The 20814-nt window shown below is 40.0% G+C and overlaps 2 protein-coding genes and 1 long non-coding RNA gene across 7 annotated transcripts in view; 1 reads left to right on the top strand and 2 right to left on the bottom strand.

Annotated features, from left to right (window-relative positions):
* Nucleotides 1–4827, bottom strand: part of LOC125330136 — an 84480-nt gene extending 79653 nt beyond the window's left edge. For 2 of the 5 annotated variants that reach the window (XR_007205380.1, XR_007205379.1), the window contains exon 1: nt 4480–4825. This is a non-coding gene — a long non-coding RNA (uncharacterized LOC125330136). Of the gene's footprint in view, nt 1–4479 lie in introns of all 5 variants that reach the window. The other 3 variants (XR_007205383.1, XR_007205381.1, XR_007205378.1) reach the window with 3 other exon arrangements.
* A 2558-nt stretch (nt 4828–7385) lies between these two features.
* On the top strand, nt 7386–13173 carry C1H18orf21 (chromosome 1 C18orf21 homolog). Its single transcript, XM_048312991.1, has 5 exons — nt 7386–7474; nt 7591–7613; nt 8360–8559; nt 11466–11674; nt 12074–13173. The coding sequence occupies exons 1-5, from the start codon at nt 7401–7403 to the stop codon at nt 12225–12227; spliced, it is 660 nt and encodes a 219-aa protein (XP_048168948.1). The 5' UTR covers nt 7386–7400; the 3' UTR covers nt 12228–13173.
* Nucleotides 13174–14577: 1404 nt separating this feature from the next.
* The window catches only part of RPRD1A (regulation of nuclear pre-mRNA domain containing 1A), a 44081-nt gene continuing 37844 nt past the window's right edge, over nt 14578–20814 (bottom strand). The window contains exon 7 of the mRNA XM_048312969.1: nt 14578–19203. Coding sequence (XP_048168926.1) covers nt 19054–19203 — 150 coding nt within the window. The 3' untranslated portion in view covers nt 14578–19053. The remainder of the gene's footprint in view (nt 19204–20814) is intronic.

Genomic DNA, 20814 nt, shown 5'->3' with positions numbered 1-20814 from the left:
AAAACCCAACAAACTAACTCAAAAAACCAATACACAAATATTTTCATCAGGAAAACATTGCTTAAGCATGCAGTAAGGAAAAAAATAATTTTCATTTCCATAAATTGATTATGAGTTGACAAACTTTGTTACGTCTGCCCTGCCATCAACCTAGCCCTTAAAATGACTTTTCTGAAGAAGGGAAACAAGTCTTTGCTCGCTAAGGAAATGACCTTTCAAGGGAATGATGCAGACCATACTTGAACACCACTGTTATTTTTATCTAATAATAATGAAAATAATACATAAAAACATATGGCTATGTGCCTTCTTGAAAAAGACCAGAGATTGCATCAGCCCCTCTCCACACTGCAAATAAGCAACAAGTTAACACAACTCTGATGATGTTTGTTTAACATATGTGCATATAACTAGTGTGAGCTTTTTCTGCCTTGTGATGCTTAAGCAGAGGCCTCTGGATTTTAGAAAAAGAAATCTTCTGTTGAATCATCTACCCCTTGCTGTTTTGTTTTCTGTACAAAGACTCTGAGGGGGACAGGAAAGCAGAGGGCCCTGCATGCAGGCCAACTTGACAAAGGTTAGATCCTTTCAGTACTGGGGAATTGTGCAACTGTAATACAACCCTCACTGAAGAAGTTTCCTGTTTTCCATCACTAATCAAGGCAATGATACTGAATTCTAATTAAATTGGTGTCACGTGGAGTTTTTCCTCTTTACTTTAGTTGCTTCACACTTAGGAGGTAGTTACATCCAGTTTATTCTTTTAAAGAGGAGTAGGTTTTGGGGACAAGGCCCTACTACCAGCAATGAAAATGCAAGTGCTCACTTCCTAGCACAGGTACAATATGTTGTGCTACCACTGTGCCTCAGCAGCAGCAGCAGCAGTTTTGAAGTAGGTAAGAAGCACTGCACCACCCACCTATATTTGTGAAACTCTGGATTAAAGCTCACTCTAAGCATCGGCCTGATTCTGTTACTTCTCCTGTGTCTAAATTATATCCATCACTGTCATATGTAAAGATTCAGATCCTTTGTGCACTTCATCAGGCATTATAATCGAAGCTAATGAAAGACATGTTTGTTTAGCTGTTGTAAATGGCTTTGAAGATCACGGTTTCAGCCAGGGTGATGAATTAAGGATGTCAGCTGGGCAAACAGTTTAATTTGGAATGAATTTAGCTAAAATGGATTACTGAGAAAGCAATATGGATTTTTCAAATTCATATTATTTCACAGATTTTAGCAGTAAATATTTCACCCCTTCTCACCATCTGAGTCACCAGGCATAGAACTGGAAGAATCAGCAGTGACACCAGCTTCTCAAACACAAGACCAACTTAGGATACTATAAACAGGTGTGAAAAGCCACTTTTCAACTGCAGCAGGGAGTACAGCCCTCAAACAGTTATCGTTCAGCTGACTACATTTCTGCCCAATAGCAATTCTGTAAAGCAGCCCGAACATGGTAATCAAAGCATTTTATGACAAAACTCAGACACCAACAACTGCAAAGAACTATTCCATAACACCAGTTATTTATTAGAAGTACCTGGCTTTTATTCTCCCTGGTGCATTTTCAAATGAATTAAAATAATACCTTAAAGGGAAAGAAAATTATCTTTAAATAGTGCTGTTGTTTTGTTGTTTTTTTTTTTTTTTCTATCCCAGGTAGTTTGGAGTCAGGAAGAATCCAAAATAACAGCATGACTGTTGAAAATTACAGGGTAAGGTTGGAAACCTCTAGAGGCCATCTAGTCTGGCCTCACTCATGCTCAAACCAGTGCCACCTTAGAACAGATCATTCAGAATTAAAGGGGAAAGAAAATAATTTAAAGCAAAAAGAAATACAAAAATTAAGTCTTCCTCGAGCCCCTTTTGCACCAGAAGGAAAAAGATGCAAGGAAATATTTTCTTGAAACATATAGCTCTTCTGTGTTGTTTGTAAGTAAATATGACCAACATGGAAAATAGATTAAAGCTGCCACCTTTGCTTGACCTAGTTCCCTTTCTGCCTTGATGCGGGTAACGTTTAGCACAACGTGTGGCAAACTCTGACTCAGCTGCCAGCACTCCTGTGCCACACTGCTGGCCAGAAAAGGCTAAGAATGCTGCATGTTCGGCTCCAGTGACAGGGAAAACGCTCCATATCACTCATTAGCAGTCTGCTCCAAGTTAATTAAGGAACGGAGCCGACAGCTGCTGAAGCGGGTTCCACCCCATCTTTCCCTGGGAAAGCAAGGCCTCCAGAGCAGGGCCTGGACTCTACAGCAAAGAAGAATAGGGTGGGGGAACCTTGCAAGATCTCAGTGAAACCCAGATGACTCATCAGAAAGTAAAGCGTTTCTATTTTGGCAAGAGGCTGAAATAGCAGCCCTGGGTTGTGCCGCAGCACAGCAATAAATGACCCTAAGTGCCTGGGACAAACTCCTGCACACACTGATATTCCTAACAGCAGGGGCTATTTCACATCTCATTAAGCAAAGGGGTTTACATGACAATTAACACATTAATTAGCAGCATCTTTTTCACAGGTGAAACATAGGCTTGAGATTTCAAGATTTTTAGACAACAGTTCTGTGACGGAAAATTAAGGAATAGTTTATTATGACTCAAAGTGACAAAGATTTACAGGTAGAACTGGCATAGGAGTATGTTTTCGCACTGAAGGACACTGCAACCTGGTGATGGCCTTTCCCATAACTTCCACGGAAGGAGCACCTCCTTGTACAATCTGTACTCTGCCATTCAAAGCCCAGCCGTTGGCATGGGCGAGCTGCCAGGTGGGCCCCTTCATAAGCTGACCATAAACAAGCCTAATGTACCACAAAGTCACACAGGGACAAAGCAAGGGCTGGACTTCAAGGAGCAGTAGATCCCATTCCTCAGCCCCAGCCGCTGACGTGTGTGGCTCCCCACCACAAAAATCTCCTTGACTGTATTTATAGAGATATAACACTAAAAAGCAACTCTGCTAATTTCACTGAAAATAGCTATCAGCTATAAGAGAATGTTTACTGCCCTAGAGCTTCACATCTTAGATACAGAGTTAATAATTTCTACCAGAGACCGCTTTAAAGAAGAGTTGGCACTATTAAACTGCATGAATATTTCTCGCTGAGGTTTTTGTTCAATACCGTCTTTAATTTCTATTATCTTGTGAGAGGATGGATTTACAAGTATACAAGAAGATGTAGAATACTGGAAACTGAATGAAAGGAAGAAAAAATTGGAAATTGGAACTTGCAGCTTTCAAGATCAGGTGGATTCTGATATTCATTGGGTCCATTCCCTATCAGATGGATGTTGCCAACCCATGGGAAATAGTGAAATGCTTTGTATATGTTATCTTTCACCTCCCTCAGGTACATACTGCAAGGAAGCTGTGTTCTAAACTGTGTATAAACTAACAAAAAACCCACTAATCTTTTACATGTTTTGGCCCTCAAGGCACAGATGAATCACTATGTCATAGCCTTACCAATCATACTACTCACAAAATAAATCCAGGCTCAGGAGGAGCACCAGATAACTTGTCCTTTAACTAGCTTTTAAATGCTGATGTGTTGTTTCAGAATATGATTTATTTCTTTTATTTATCAGCCTGCCTTGTTTCAAATGGGTACTGTCTGACTGACCTCTAGATACCCTTGCATTTGCTCTGTGATATCCCCAGAATGTCAATGCTTTGATTCTTCATCTTTCATTTCCCAGACATTTCTTACTGGTCACTTCTGGTAGCGGTGGCAGCTGAAGTGAAGTTTATCCTCTGATAATCTGTACTGCTTTAATGGTTCCCGGCATCCCGAGGATATTTTCCAAGTGTTATGGTGACACCAGCTGAGATCTTGGCAATAGAAAAGTGTTTCATGTGTTTATTTTCTAACTTAGTCTCTTGTGGCTTTTTTTGTTTTCCCAAGCCTCTGCCACCCCCTTGATTTCTATGGCTTAATGCCTTTTGTTATTACTATATTCTTTGTTATCACTTCTTAATATCTTTCTGATTATAAAGCTTTTGAAAAACCTGAGGGCATTCCTACTATGCATCCAAAAATCTCTTAATAAATTTCTCTAAACCTCTGAGCCACATTTGTCCAAAAGCTGAGCAAAAATCCCCTCTAAAAGGAACAACAATAGTCACATCTTATTTATATATTTCTCTGTAAACTAGAGTCAAGGAACTATAGCACATAAACCTTGTAAAATGATGAGCATGTTTCAAACAGTTCTAATACAAAATATGACACATAAAACAGGTCACCGGTTTTAGCATGTCTCCAAAATAACATATGCTTGGCAATGCTTATCCTTGTAGCATCACTATCCTCTTTTTTCCATGAGAAAATGAATCTTGCACAAGCATGCCCGAGAAAGCAAAATTCTCATATAATTTCAATCGCTCACTCAGTTTGTTCATGACTTTTATACAGCTGACTGAACATTTATTATCTCACATGAAAGAGAAACCCTGAGTTTGCTCACCTTGGTCACCTGCAGGATCTTTGAAATGCCTCCTCTTCTGTTTCTTCCGAAGAGTACGTTTCCGCATCTCCCAGTCCATTCCCGAGTCCACTGAACATGCAGACATCAATAAGTTCTGGCTAAGTTATCCTACGTAACTCTGAAGAAAAAAGGGAGACTTGCAGATGCTGCAGAAGGTCTTCTTTACTCTCTTTGAAAATTTTGTTTTCTTGGTGGTCTGTCACAGCCGGGTCTCCGGTAGTAAACTGAACAACCTATCCTCCTGGCTCTTCTTTTCTTTTCTTTTCTGTAAACACATAATCAGGGCTTCAAATCCTTTAGGCATCACAAACTGTATTTCTCTATTGCCCTCTACTGACTGCTGGCTCCCGCCGCCTTCCCGGAGAAGTGGCGAGCAACAGATCCGCGGTACGCGCTCCCCGCCGCCCGCCCCCGGATCGATAATGATACACGATGACCAAAAGTCAACACAAATCATTCTATTTTTTCCTTTGTTACAAAACACCAGGCAAGATTTACAGCCTGTTGGCCAGCCGTGGTAGCTACAAAACACTAAACAACAGAAGCAGGAAGCAGTTTGTAACATGGCTCTGCTAACGTGGGCTTTTTTTTGGTGAACAAAAGCCAGGAAAAAGTAGAGACGAATGTGTTCTGCCTTGAAATGCGGATGAATTCATCCCACTGATGCCATAAATACTGTGCCGGGGATCTGAGGGTTGTCTGGTTTTAAGGGTTTGGTCCTGCCAACACAGGATGCACAGAAATACTGCCTTTTGATGGGAGTTGTGCCGGAAGGGGCTGGTGGAGAGCCATGAATTTGAGGCCATGGGTTTTGGCCATTCCCCCTTTGACTCTAGAGCTTTGTTTAGCACATTCAGCACCGCACCTAACATGGGAAAGCCTCATGTGATGGGACCCGGGACAAGACACATCACCCTGTGTGTGGATGGCACTGGGAGTGGCCGTTTGCCCTGCTTTTTGGACAAAGATGATCTATAACGCAAAGAGAATCCAGCAAACTAAGATAAGGAATGGCCCAGTGTTGTCTCAGGAGCAGGAGAAAAAGAGTGTACAAGCATTTCAGCCAGACTGGAAGAGACTGAGGGAGAAAAAGGCAGGGATAAAAAGAGTGTAAGAGTGAAGGTGGAGGTGGGGGGGGGGTAATAGAAATGAATCCTTTGCATTGTGTTAGTCACTGCTTGGTAAGTACAGCACATGCCTGTTAATCAGGTCACTCAGGCACTTTTTCTCACAAGAAAAAGTTAATCCACGGTGCTGGTGCAGATGCTCGGGCCCACCTGCACCACTCCAGGGGCAGGGAGCAGTCAGGTCCCAGCTCCAGGCAAAAGAAGAAATCCCTAGCACATTTCTCTTTAGCTAGGCAAAAGCTGGGAAAAAAACGTGGCACTATCTTGCCTCACCATTCTTCCTCTGCAACCAACTTCCCTAGGGAACAAATGTGCTTAAAAAATTATAAAAACAGACCCACCCCTCAATAAAGTGTTGGAATTATTTTTGCTTACTTGTGTTCAAAAAGTACTTTCATTTTCTCCCTCTGTTATTAATAAATGGGAATATTTCACTTGCCAAAAAATCTGTTGACTGATGAACACTGGTTGTGTTTTGAACAGATATTATGTGACATCCCTGCTCTTCCACTCAGAAAAGGTAGGAGTTTACTCAAAAATTAGGATGAAAAAAGCCAGCAACACGGCAACAAAAATGTAATACTGAAAGGTTCATTGAAAAAATTAGTTTCAATTAAAAAATAGAGTCAGCAGAGGCCCTAATTGTAGCTATTATGAACATTTCATTAACAAGTCTGGATTTATTGACTGTGCTGTAAAGCTCTCTTAAAGGAAGTCTTGAAATTCCTTTTTCTCCCTTGCTTTTCTGCTTCTAAAGTCCTCGGCTACTCCATGTCAGAAAATAAGAAATAATTATATTTATTCAAATTCCTTGATAGAATATTGAAGCCTGATCAGCTGAATACCTCTCCTAAATGAACACCATTACCAATAGATCAAAGGATAAAAACGTCTAGCAAATGAACAGGGCAGAGGGAATTAATAAAACACAGATCAAACGGTGAAAAGCTGAAGGTTTGGTTTTGGGGCTTTGGGGGGGGGGGGGGGAGGTGAGGGGGAGGAGGGAGGTTGTTTCTTTTTTTTTTTTTTTTTAATGGAAACACATTTGCTGAGTGATAAAGTATGCAGTCGCCAAAATTCACGGGAAAGGCACCTCAGAGAGGGTGACAGATGAAGTTCAGCACTGCTGAGCATCAGGAGGATTTCTGGAGATGCTGCAGCAGATCTTTCACCTGACAACCCCTCACAGAGAATCTGTGATTTTTTGTTTTGTGTTTTTGGTGTTGGTTTTTTCCCCACAGAATCACAGAACTGGTAGGGTTGGAAGGGACCTCTGGAGACCACCCAGTCCAACCCCCCTGCCAAGGCAGGGTCCAGCAACAGGGTCCCCTGGAGCAGGTGACACAGGAACGCATCCGGGTGGGTTTGGAATTTCTCCAGAGAAGGAGATTCCATGACTTCTCCGGGCCAGCCTGTTCCAGTGCTCTGCCACTCTCAACGTAAAGCGGTTCTTCCTCATGTTTTTTCCCTAAGGTAAACGTTTCCTTTCCTACGGGAAAAACTTTTCACACTGCTGAGGACACAAGCGGGTACCGCGCCCCGAGCGGGCGAGGGGCGAGCTCGGCTCCGCCGGGCCCCCGCCCGCGGCCGCCAGCCCCGGGCCCACAGGCGGGGCCCCGCCGCCCTCCAGCGCCAGCCCCGGCCCTGCCCCTCGCCCGGGGCCCGCCCCAGCCCGGTACCCTGGTGCTGCGGCCGCGGTGCCGCCGGGGCTCGGCCAAGCGCTGCACATCGCCCGCCTTCCCTTCCCTTCCGGCGGGGCGGGCGCTCGGCGCCATGGGGCGGCGGCGGCTGCTGGCGGCGGCGGAGCGGCTGGCGGGGGCCTGCCCGGGACAGGCGCGATTCCTGCTGTAAGGAAGCGCGGCGGGGCGGGGACGGGCGGTGGGAGAGCCCGGCGGTGACGCGTGGGGCGTCCCCGCCCGGTGCCCGCGGCCGCGCCGTGACGCTTTCCCTCTCTCCCGCGCAGGTGGATGCTCCGCAACTCCCGAGGCGAGTGAGGGGCCCCGGGCGCAGGCGGTGGTACCGGGGCCGGAGGAGAGGGGCTCCGGAGCAGGGCCCCCCTGAGCCCGGCGCGCTCCAGCGGAGGCTCCTGCGGTGGGAGAGCAGCGCGTGGAGGCTGCGGAAGGACAGGAGCGTGGGAATGCCGGCTCCCCCTTGTCCTCCGTTCTCCCCTTCCCCCTGCACTGCCCCTGCAGGGCAGCGCTGCGGGGCTCCCGGCAGGAATGGCGAGCTCGCCAGGGAGCTGGGCCAGGTGTTCCTCGGGGGATTAGGGAGAGGTGTCCGAGTCCAGCTCTGGCAGCAGGAGCTAATGAGGCAGATGCAGGAGCATCTTATTAGGTCTGAAATTTGTCTCAAAGCGTTTCTTCATCCCAGCCTGAGGTCCTGTCATCTTCTCACACTTAAAATGGGCACAGAGCTTTACAAGGCTTTGGTGTCCCTGATCTGGTAGAAGATTGTGCCCACATGGAGCTCCTTGCAGAATTGTGAACCTCCGTTGTTAAAGATTTTTAGCAAGGGATTGCATTTTTTCAGGAAAATCTACAATTACATATTGTGTAAACTTTTGCCATGCATAAACTTAGCCTGACCACATTCTGGTGCTCAGCTTCCTCTTGTGTTCTAGTGTTATCTTAAACACAGAACATGTATAGGTAATGTTCAAATCGAAACACACCATTTTCAAGTTTGCTTATAAAACGTAGTTATTTAATCCATTTGCCTTTATTTATCTGTAGCTAATGAACGTGGATTAGAAAGAATATGTCCTTACTGCTTCCAGTTCCTGGTTCCTGACAGCTACCGGGTACGCCTCAAACCAAAGATGAAAGTGACTCCACAGATAGAGAAAGTTCTTAAACGAGAGGCAAAGAACCATAAACTTAACATGAAACAGACGAAGCTTTTGAGAAAGTACAGGGAGTCAAGAAGCATTCTGGTAAGGACATTTATTTGGAACTGACAAGTACATGATATTTCTGTAAATTTCATGCCCCTATTTCAGTGGCATAAAAAAGAAGATACAGAAGCCTTTCTCTTAGAAGAGGAGCCCACACATTTCTTTTTCACGAGCATAAGACTGTTCCTTTCTTTTTGGAATAACTTCTGTTCATAAATGACATTTTTAAAATCTCCCTTCCACAATAGATAGATCATGAACACAATGACAAGACCAGTAAGCTTTTCTCTCCAAAAAAAACCTCACGACCCCATGTTAGAGAAGCTACACAAACATCTAGTTTACTACCTTTGTTTCAATTTTATCAGTTGTTGAGCAGATACATTTTGACACAAGCTTTACTTCATGTATTTCACCAGACTCTCACAGATACATCCGATTATTGTTACCATCTCTATTAATAGAATTTTTTACATTTGTCTGAATATTACTGTTTATAAAGAGTCTTTCAAAACTAAACTACAGAGGTAATTTCAACAAGTTGATGTTTTTCTTGAGACTTCAGTTATTTTTCTAAAAGTACTCAGGAATGTGACATTTAATTACTATTGGAAGAATAATAGTATACATTTAATCTAGTGTTGCCAAGGTATGTACTATTTTTACAACAGGTTATGTGAATGGTTGTTGGAATAAATGAGACAGCACCCTATTGTGCCCAGCAGTTGCTGGCACACTTGGCATTTTCTTGGATGAGACTCTTGTGGTTTCAGGAGTAAATTTTGTGAAACCAAAAATTATTAAAGAGTCAATAAAAAAAAAAATTTAAACTGAGGAAATATCACCAAGGTTCTTAGGTGTCAGAGCAAAATAAGATGCTTCATAAAGGCACTCTCCCCAGATTGTTGATCACAGTTGAGCTTCAGAAAGGACATCTGAAAAGGTTCTTCACCCAGAGGGGGGCTGGGCACTGGTACAGGCTCCCCAGGGGAACGGTCACAGCACCAACCTGACAGAGTTCAAGAAGCATTGGGACAACACTCTCAGGCATAAGGTGTGATTCTGCAGGGCCAGGAGTTGGAATTTGATGATGCTTGTGGGTCCCTTCCAACTCAAGACGTTCTGTGATTCTGCAAGCTGAAATCTTTGGTTTATTTTTCTGGGATCACAAATGTTGAGGGTACATTAAGAACCTCTCTTTAAGCAACTGATGAACAGAGCAGTGTCCTATGAAATGATGATGGGCTCTTAGACTTACTGTGTAGCTGGAGAGTGTTTGTAGGGACACACTGTGCATTCATATGAGTAGTTTAAAATTCAGTTTAAATAGGCCCAGTTTAAACTCTGGTATGTAATTATAGTTTGCTGTACTTGTGTTCAGTTTGAATTTGTCCTGTGGATTATGATTTAAGTGTTTCTTGTCTTTAGTCTTTAAAATGCTGTCAGCAACTGGCAGCTTTCAAAATTAGCAATGTAGATCCTGGTAATCTAATACCTGAGACATGTGAAAGTGAAAATTCCAGTGTGGTTGGAAATTAAAGCAAGCAACAATATGGCAGGTTTTACCTCTGAGACTTTTCTTAGCAAGTAGAACTTGATTTTAGATTGCTTCTGCCATAAAAAGACATATAAACATAGGGACTGTTTCAGGGCTTTAAAAATTTTTGGAGTTAACTGCTGATCCATTTCAGGGAATGGAAATTAGCTGTGAAGTGCTATGATTAATCCAGTAATTCCTGCATTGTAAAGTGGTCACCTCCATTTATATTCCACACAGTGCTAAGTCACCATGAGATGCTGAGTTTCTTTCCCACCTGAATTTCATTTAGAAGAACTAAAAATACATCAGTACCTGAGCACTAAAAGTTAATGCTGTTTCTTTTTTTTTTTGGTTCGTTAGGCTGACAAAATAGTGTCTAGAGGAAGTCAAAACACTTAACTAAAAATGTTTTAGCATTTCTAAATGTAAGTTTTACTAAACAGTCTGCATTTAGTTAAATTTACGCACTTTGAAATGAAGAATGATTTGGTGTAGATGTTTTCAAAACTGCTTAGACATTTTTGTGACAGTCTTCTGAGTATGTTTTTTTAACCAGAAGCATCACGCAACTGTCTTTCTGTCAGTCTGTTTGGTGCCTCAGAAAGTTGTCTGGCTGTGTTACTCTCATATCTCATACTATGAGTAGTTGCCATGGCAGTAAGGAATATCAGTAATGTCTGACAGTCTCTGTGACTGTGTGACATGATCTGTTCTGATGCACCTCTCAGCTTACGGTGCTGCTGAAGTTCCCTGCAGCCTAGAGGTAGAGAGAAGAGAAAGTGCCCTTTGTTTAGAACATTCTCCTTATTGTAGTAAGTACTTTTGCCCTAATACAAAGCCTCGTCTTTGTTCACTGAGGCTTGCTGGTTTTAGTTAAATGGATGACTGGATTTGAGAGTAAATATTTTATCCCAAGACTCCCTGAAAAGTGTGCAGTGTAACTTCATTGGGGGTAGAATATGCTAATGACTTTAGATGACCCAGAATGTCACGTTTTTTAGCCAAATACCCAATGTATAGGAGTACTCTTGTATACTCAGCGAATCTTGTACACTCAAAATATGATTTGCCCAGTTCAGATGCTGTTTCATCTGTCTTGACAGGTTGTTCTCTGTATTTCACTGTACAATATTACATTCAGAGGTACGGGTCTCCTGAAATTAGTTGGTAGGGAATTAGAGTAATTTCTAGATAAACCCAAAGGATGTGTTTAGCTTAAGAAGCCTGGATTAAAATACTAGTTATAAAGTCTATGTTACTTTTTAGTATCTCATGTTTTACTTAAGCAAATATTTAATTTATGTCATAGTATTTATAGAACAGCTTGGATAATTCTTCTAATGGCTTTATAACAAAGGTGGGAAGACTGAAAGGCAGCTTGGTATTTCCTTTCTTCTCTCCATAGCTGGTTACTTGCAAATCTTGCAACAAAACAACAAGACATTATGGTAAAAGCAGAGATTTTCTGGCAACGAAAACACAAAACTGTGGCACTCCAGGTATCAAATCTAGCTTGAAGACACCAGATATAAGAATTCAGTCTGCAAAGAAAATGACACCTGTAAGCTGCAGTAGGTTGGGATCTAAAGAGAGCAGTCCCTCATCACTTTCCAGGTACCTGTTTCTTTCCTGTTTAAGCAGCACTTTGCCAAGTAGAGTGTATTACATGTTGTTGATTTTAGATCAGTCATTTAGTAAAGTTTAAATTAGTAACTAAGTGTATTTCTCAGTTGGTATGGTTGACGACATCAATTTCAACTTTCCAACCTTTAAAATCAAAGATTCTCATGAAAAGCCACTGTGTGCAAAGAATGCCCGTTTGTGTCATTAATGCAAAATGTTTGTCTTAAAATTTGCATAACAAAGTTATACTTCTGACTGCTCACTTGCACATGAAAGTACACTATTTCTCTTGAATATTATTCACTCAAATTATATATGCATGCTTTTACAGCTACTTTATGTTAATTCTGATTTCTCCCCTTTAAGACATTTGAGCCTTCTGTTTTTCAGGACACGTGAATCTGGACAGGCAGCAACCAACTCTGCTTCCAAGACTCCCCGAAACTCCAAATTTCACTTCTCTAAGCTAAAACGGATGCTCGACCTAGAAGAAAAAGAGAAAAACCAGAATACAGATTTCAAAACCTTCTTGACTTTACTTTAGTTATATATTATTTCAAAGTAATAAAGATTACAGCAATAAACATTGCTCCAGTTTTAGTAAATCAACAAAGTGATTTCTTTAAAACTCAAGCTCACAGCCTGTACTTTGTGAAAGCATAGACCATATTTTTTATAAGGAAGCTCTGTTTCCAAGGGGGGGTGATTGTCTACAGAGGGAGATGAGAAGATAGCCAGTTTAATGTGCTTGGGAATCTTGAACATGTTTTGCAGTTTCTGATGCCCCAAGAATTAAAAGCCAGGATTTATCAGCTTCCTGCTGATGATGGTCCCACTAGGACCATTTAATTGTCAAGATTAAAGATTTTCAATTTAATTTTGGCACAGAGATGAGAGAGGACAGTATAAAGTCACCGTTCAGGACTGAGGTTATAGCCTGTCCTGCTTACAATCTGCAGTGGTAGTTCTGCAAATGGTGTGTCGCACTTCCCCTCTGAAAAAGAGAGCCAGTTAGTTAAAAGCATTTACTTTCTTGGACTTAAATGTCTGTATTTTTCTTTTGGTTTTGCTAGTTTAATAAATAGTTTAGTTTAAGTGCCTTCAGACTCAGTGAACACTGCTTAATGACCAGCAACTAGCTTGGTGGACTGCGAAGCAGTCCAGGGCAATGAAGAATAGTTTGTTAGCTGTACTTAGAGTCTCAGAGATTGGCATGTTATCTTTTTATATCCCCTGTACACTTGCACAATAACTGAAGGGTTCACTGCTCTTTGTCTCTTATGTTTGTGTAGGATAAAATGAACTGCCATTCTTTAATCAAAATACAAACCTTAGTGTTGCCTTTTCCAGTGTAGAACTTGGTATTAATTCACCTGTTCCTGTACTCACAATCCAGTCCTCTGGAAAAATACTTCATTTTATTGATGGAAAATGTGTTGCACAAAAGTGTTTGGAAAAAAAAATTGCAATAAATTTTCCTATTAAAAGTACTCATGTTAGGTACTGCTGTGCTTCCCATGAGGCTTATGTGAAACCAGCACAGGCATCTGCTGTGTTTTAAGGTGCCCCAACATTATTGTGTTTGTTAGATCAAAGCACATTTCCCTGTTGTCTCTGTTTACAGTGCTTCCTACACAACACCTTGTGGTCTCAAGAGTGCATTCCTTTTGGATAAAACTACAGATAAGGGATAAAAGACATAAAGGGGAGAACACAGCCAGTGTGCTGGGAAAGCTAATGGGCAGTCTATCCACAGGATCACAGGAGAGCTTGTCTAAACTACACATCTCCAAGTGTTTTGTGGGTGGTAGGCACCGAGCTGCAGGCGCTCTGCACACCAAGTGTTACCATTGCAGCACACTATTTGTTAACAGAGATGGAGCCTTGTCATGCTCCAAACATCTTTTTTTCTTTGGAATTACCAGAGTTGTCAGATATGTCCAGATGTATTGTTAAAAAAGATTGTTATTGTGAGCTATTAGACTTTATTCTGGGAACAAAAGGGAAAAAGTCATTCAGTATGTGCCTTTCCTTGTTTTACAAGCTTCAAAATGCTGGGTAGAAATAATCTCCAGTGCTCTTATATTATTCCTAAGCCTTTAATAGAGTCTGTTTTTCCTGTTAACTGGACTTTCACAGAATTGGTGTATTGAAAAACAGACACGCATATGTATAAACTTACCTCTATACATTAAATGTATATAGGTATTTACATACATACCCACACATCAGAGGCTTCCATGTAGACATATATTACACACATTTATGCGTGTCATGCATTCTTCCCTTCAGGACATGTTACCTTCCTGTACCTGATTGAACACTGAAGGCTAACTGTTGGCTGCGAAAGACTTGCTGAGCTCCCCTCCAGACCACTGCCAGGCCATGTTAGTGGCTTGTGTTTGAAGAGCTGGAACAACAACTCGAGAGAGGAAAAGCCCTCACCGATTTCAGAGAGGGCAGAACTTCAGCCAGACTTTGTGAAGCAAGAAAAGAAGGTCTCTGTCAAGCACACAGCCCTGCAAAGAGGCATTTGATTATAGAAGTGAGAGTTATTTCCCAGCTCACACAAATTCTACTGGGCAATGGCATGTGTATCACTGGCAGTACTTGTGTCATACCACACTGAAAATGTTACAAAGTGTGTTTTAAAGTAACCAGCTCAACTAAATTTACAGTTCTAGAGATAGGACCCTCAGACCCTTGAATGCATTGCCTCCTCACTGAAAACTGTCACACAAAATAAGAGTAATAAACCTCAAAATTAGTATCAATCATTTCTTCAGCAGCATCACTATGAGATCTTGGTTGATTCCTGAGTATAAGGAGCAGTTTACATGAAAGCCATTTCCCACCATGAGATTGAGTAGGCAAGCAATGAACATTATCAAAGATGTTTTTACAACAATGTTTTATTAAATATGAAAGAGCGTACATACAGGTGTTATTCTGAGGACATAAATTACACAAGGATTACAGGTTCTGTCAGAAAAGCACAATAATGAAACATCTTTACATTTCAAACTTTTCTTGTTAGCTTTTAACAAATGAGTCTATTTCTGTTGCAAACAAGTAATGAGTGCTATTGAACGTCAGCAAATTCCCACAAAAACATCATGCTTAGGTAGGATACTTTAACTATTGTAAATATGAAATCAGAATTAGATTCCTAAATAACACGATGGAAGAGATTTACTACTTAATCAAGATAAATGACACACTGAAATAGGAGCTGAGACAAAATTGGTCATTCATTAGGAAAAAATTCCACTTCAGACACTATGTTTGAGTCTGCTTTCTTTACTTGCAGGAAGAGTCACTGTGATTATATGTAATGAGCAGAACTGGCCTAAGTATTTGTAAATGTCACCATCAAATTTTAGACGTGCTGGTTTTCACTGATTTTCCCACTGAAAAAACCCCACACCCACAGATCTATTTCCTTACATTTCAAAAGGCTCTTCTGCAGAGGGCCAACCAAGCCTATGTATGATTTCCACATCCTCCATGGTCATCTGCACTGCTGGCTACTGTATCCTACAAATGTATTTTGGGTCCTCATCGAAGTACCAGACTGAGTTACCACTGATTTGTGAGAGCAGCATTAGTCTGTGCAAGTGCTAACACAATGTCTTTTCTAAACTTCAGGTAAACAGGAATGTAATTTCATCATCATGAAAGCTCTCAGTTTGACACTCGGAAGACTACTCGGATAAAATACATAATAAGCATGTCGTTTGGGTTGTGTTGCTAGGGATTAACAGAGGCGCTTTAATGTATTAATACAAACATTAACAGTGAATCAGACAAGCTAATATTACTGCAGGCTGTAGTCTAATTTCCAAAAGAAGCAATGAAACAAAATTTCTAAGAATGGTAATTTTTGTAACTAAGGACTTCACATTTATTTTTAAAACCACAGAAGTGGGGTAGTATTCCTGATATCTTTCAAAACATTCTGCAAAAAACACAGCTTGAGCCTGCAAACACTAGAATATACAAGCAGTCCCAGTGACCTCCAAGGTAAGCATTCTCATATGGCAAAGTGCTGCAGGAATCTCTTTGCTTTTTTTCAGAGAACACTCAATAAAAGTGCAATATAGTGAAGCAAATAATCTAATTATTATGCTTTTATTATTAGATGAAAAATGTTCAGATATTTTACAATTGTGCCTTTTGTAGGGCAGGCATTCTGGTTTGCCTAGAGTCAGACCACATCAGAAGAGGTAAGCAGGGTATATATACCCACACATTTTCTTTCCTGGGGTGGCAACACCCCAAAGCAGTTCTGTGGTGCAATCCCACCTACAGATAAAACATCGTGCTGCCCAGCCTCACAGTTATTTCTGTTTTGACAGAAGCTGACATGTGGTTTGCTTTACCTTTCCACCCAGGCATGTTCTCCTTTTTGTCTCCTCGGCTCCCTACCCTTCCCCGCCCAGCCTCTTTTTCTTCCTGAGATGTCAGAAGTACGTACATTAAGCTTTGGAACCTGAGAATTTGGAGGTATTTTTTGACACTACAGGGCTGCATTTGTACCGTACCATGCTATCTCCTGCTATGCTATTACAGTTACAATATAAATCTCCTAACTACTTGATACCTGATGCCTTTCCGATATAAATAAAAAAACCCCCAACATACCATTCAGCCATTAATATATGACACTTACTATAAGAGTGACCTTTGCCTTTAACAAGTCCTCTTTTCCAAATATTGTGGGATAATTTCCAAAACCCCAGCTATGGAAAACTCCTTGCAGTAAACAATTTCACAGTAATAAAGAAAAATATATCCAGAAAATAACACTCTCTCAAAATTAAAACTTATATACATCAAGAAAAAGTTGAGGTTTCTTCCTCATTCTTTTATCAGTTCTACATTACCTGTAGATAAGCAATGTTATCACTAGGAGTTATGAATAGGAAAACCAAATCCAGTGAAATAAGTGTCATGTCTTTTTTAAAACCTTTGAGAGATCAAGAAAATTCAGCATTCAATTTTATTATTATAACTATTTTCAATTCAGGCAGCAAAAGATTGTTTAAGCTTAGTTCCCTATGATTCTGAGTATCCAAGACAGATCTTTGACCGCAGTCAAATAAGCCTTGTCAATGCACTAATAATCACCTCTGGGCATAAATTAAGTTTTCAATGGATGGAATTCAACCATGAACACACTATTTATACTTCTTGTTTTATGATTTGTTTTGTAATTTTTAATAGATTAAACTGGTTTAATATTTATCACAAATTTGGTGCTATTCTTTAGCAAAACTGAGCTTTAACTGCAACTGCAATGCACATACATGCGTGTAAGAATTTATGGGATGAGTTTAACATACTAGAGCAGACATACTTAAAACATTAAAATTGTATCAGAACATTTTCTTATCAAGAATCTACACTGAAAAGATGCCAATAAGTGTTACTTAATTTTGCATATTACACTTAAACGAAAGGAACTAAATCCTCTGGATTCAATATAGTCAGCTCTTTTTTTTCCTATGGAGTGGAAAATTGCCACTTGAAACTTAGAAATCTTTGGGCAGCTAGTGAGTTCTGATGAACTATTTTGAGCATTCCTACTTGTCAGTCAGAATTTTTTTTAGGAAATCAGTATTCTACACTGCATGCTATGGACTGCTATGTCAACAGCTTGTATTTTTATCTTTCCAGGTTTTTTCCCTACTTAACTGAGGTCTAATTCATGGCGACTTCCACAAGAAGAGATAAGTGGACTGAGATGCTTATGTCCAAGTGTATCTATTTTAAAAAGAATGATTATTCTCCATTCACATCCTACAAGTACTCTAGTGATTAGCCCTGTAGAAGCCAGTAACAAGTGACAGATAACTATCTTCAACAATTTTACTCCAGGACGATTTTGAATTTTGAAAAAAAGAACAGCTTTTTGTAAAAAATTTGCTTTCATGTGAGGTCTATAAACTTGTAAACTGTGAACTTAACTGGTACAAGACAATGCCCGACAAGTGCAAAACCATGAACAAAATGCAATCATGAAATACTCCTATGATATAGCCAACTCAAAACACTTGCAGCCCAGGTTTTTAAGGTAATCTAAATGCCAAACGTACAGGTAGGCATTTTTAAAATCACTCAACAATTACATGGCTCATTCCAATGGATTGAAAAGCCTAAACTTTCTGCCAATGTGCTAAATGCCTGTCTGTACCTTTAACTTTTTAAGTGAACTTAAAAGCTGATGCACAGTATGGAAAACAAGGATTCTTCACAAATTCAGCTGTTTCCAGACAAATACCACATTTATGCCATGCAACAGTTTTTAACTGGGCAATAATTTTCTGCTGTTTGACTTACACACAGGTCTGAACTGTATCCTCCTGTTGTGTGAGAAAAAAGACAATCGAGATCTAGAAATATTTGCTGGAGCAGGTGAAGGTGGGGAGGTGGTAGCCCATGCTGGCCTCCAGGGTTTCTCAGTGGATGTGCAGTACAGCTAAACCATCATCTTGCTGCATGTATGGATGGTACATTATCAAACTTTAATAATGGGCACTTAGCAATTGAGACAGTTTAGAGAATGACCTTTCAATTTAATTAAAACTGTAAAATGGCTTCACATTTCTGGGATTAACCTTTTTAGATGGAAATAGATGTTCCAGAAAGGGATTAGATTACAAATGAATGGTCCCTCGATTTAGAAACTAAGCAGCTGTAAAAAGCTACTATTTCAAAACATAATTAAACTGGTCAATTGTACACTTTCTACATGCTGACTTCTAAAGTGTACAAAAATATTGCAGTATTTTGAGTCATTTGAAGATCTGCTCAGTGTAACGTGATTTATATTTTCCAATAGAACATGGGTTATTAGGATTTACTTAAAAAACCCCACATTGTTTTGGGAGTGGGTAATTTAAATGTCATGGACAGTAAGATCACTTTTAACTTTGCATTAAATTGCATCGACCTTCTCGCAAACATAAGCCTGTGATTTCCACATTTCACTTCCTCACTAGCAACGGAAATGTCTCAAGTTAGAATTATGTTTTGATTATATGTTGATCTACATTAAATACAGGGTACATAAGAAAAATCTTAGTATGGTTTTTTACAGGGCACCCAACTAAAATCTTTACAAAAGATAATTATTCATTCTTCAATGTAACAGACACAGATGCCACTTTTATAAATGTACCCTTATGTTCACTCGCCAATAAAATAGTAAACAAATCAACTTTTTAAACGATTTTTTATAAATTATTAAAGTATTTTTACTGACACTCTGCAACAATATACAAAAATAATACTACAAGAGTACCGATCGGTCTGGCCTACCCCTCATTTCACAGAAAAGCAGAGGTTATGGGGGGATGTTCTGCTAATCAATCATCGCTGTAGATGTCTCCTGCAAACGGTAGGTGTACGTGGCTGCCCGTGACGTTGGGAAGTCGAGAGAGATCAGGCAGGTTCTGGATCCGTGACCTGAGTTCTTTCCGTACTTGGGACACTCTGGCTAACTTGCGTTTGTACTCCTGTAATGCAGAAGAATTCAATATGAGGTTCTTTTGCTACTACCACCCCTACTACTCACTGCACTTGACATTTCCCAAATGAAGTATTCCTTCTGCAAGTTAGATCAACAGCCTCTGGAGAACCCAGAGATCTGGGTATTTGGAGGCAGAGGTATCAGCTCTAGCATTTTCCCAGCAACAAACTTCAAAAGCATAGCCATGGGATTATTTTGCTTTGAATTCCAAGAACATAAATGCTAAACAAGGAAGACAATCCCAGCTAACACAACCACAGGCTCTTCTCCATGTAACTAGCAGAACGGGATTATGCTTAAAACTTAATTAAGGATAGTTGATACACATATTCTACTATCAATAACAGAGGCTGGGAGGAAAAACTGACTGACGTCAAACTTGTTACTTTCATCTCATACTGCTGAAATAATAAAAACCAACCAAATACCAATAACCAGGCCTAACTGGCCCCAACAAACTGACCAATGAGAAGTATTTTGTATTAAATTTTATAATAAAAAACCGTATTTCCTTGGTACGTTTATGGATTTAACCCTGGGTTTTCAGAAACATTTTGAATTGGGAACTTAGGATTTCATATTGTATTGGAATACAGGTCAAACCACTCACAATTTCATATTTAATGATTATGAGGCACTTTTCACTTGAAACAACATTATCTGAATAAAGTTTAACACTGTAAATCAGTGTACTAGAATATAGTTAGTGGTCACCTATTAAGAACACAAGACATAATGGAGAAGAATACCAGCTTCTATAAAATGAAAACAGTTATTTCAAAATATAATAAGATTATGGTATAATTCACAGGAATATTTAAATTTCAAATACTTGGAAACTGTGGAAAGCAGAAGAAACTAAGCCCTAGCAGGCAAAGCAGTGCTTCATGCAAAAATACCACAATTCACAACACATCAAATGTAGATGCTTTCTAGTGTGGCTGCAGGTTTTGCTGCAGCCTGGGAATGGCTGGAAGTAACAACACACAGGTAATCTACAGCTTGGATAATTGGCCCATGGATAACCAAGATCTCATGATTATAACAACTTTTAAATAACAGTGGGGGAAAATTCTACATCATCCTGCAACAGTGACAAATATAAACACTTTTATATTTGTTCCAGCAAGTATGAAAACACTGTGCAAAGCACTTTGTGTCTATAAAAGGTAACAATCATGATGTTTATGTATGAGCTCTAAACATAATTTTCAACCACGTTACTATACTGTTAATAACATGGAGTAATAAGGAAGAACAATGAAAAGACCTTTTGGTAGTAGAACCCAATACAGTAGAAAAATATAGTAAAAAACATTAGATAATTGGGACATGATCAAGATTATTGGACAAGGTCCAACACACACTTTAAAAAAGTTTGCAAGTACTAAGGCAGCAGCATGACCTTCTTACCAAGGGCAGTAAGAGAACCATGGGATACCTTAAATTCTTAATGAGAAGGTAATGGGTAGCTAAAAAAAAAATTATCAAATCTTTACATAGAAGAAAGAAAAAAGTGTCCCTGAATAAGGACCATCAATTCCTCAGTATAATTTATATTTCAAAATCAAATATTATATGCAGATTCTTATGAGAT

This window comes from Corvus hawaiiensis, chromosome 1 (assembly GCF_020740725.1).
Source record: "Corvus hawaiiensis isolate bCorHaw1 chromosome 1, bCorHaw1.pri.cur, whole genome shotgun sequence".
NCBI lineage: Eukaryota > Metazoa > Chordata > Aves > Passeriformes > Corvidae > Corvus > Corvus hawaiiensis.
The sequence above is the reverse complement of the archived record's forward strand: the minus strand, read 5'-3'. Positions and strand labels throughout refer to the sequence as shown.

Excerpts from the sequence above, each read along its gene's own strand:
- C1H18orf21 (XM_048312991.1), top strand. The coding sequence starts at position 7,401 with ATGGGGCGGCGGCGGCTGCTGGCGGCGGCGGAGCGGCTGGCGGGGGCC. Across the intron at positions 7,475-7,590 it reads GGACAGGCGCGATTCCTGCT|GTGGATGCTCCGCAACTCCC; the intron begins GTAAGGAAGCGC and ends TCTCCCGCGCAG. Across the intron at positions 7,614-8,359 it reads GATGCTCCGCAACTCCCGAG|CTAATGAACGTGGATTAGAA; the intron begins GCGAGTGAGGGG and ends ATTTATCTGTAG.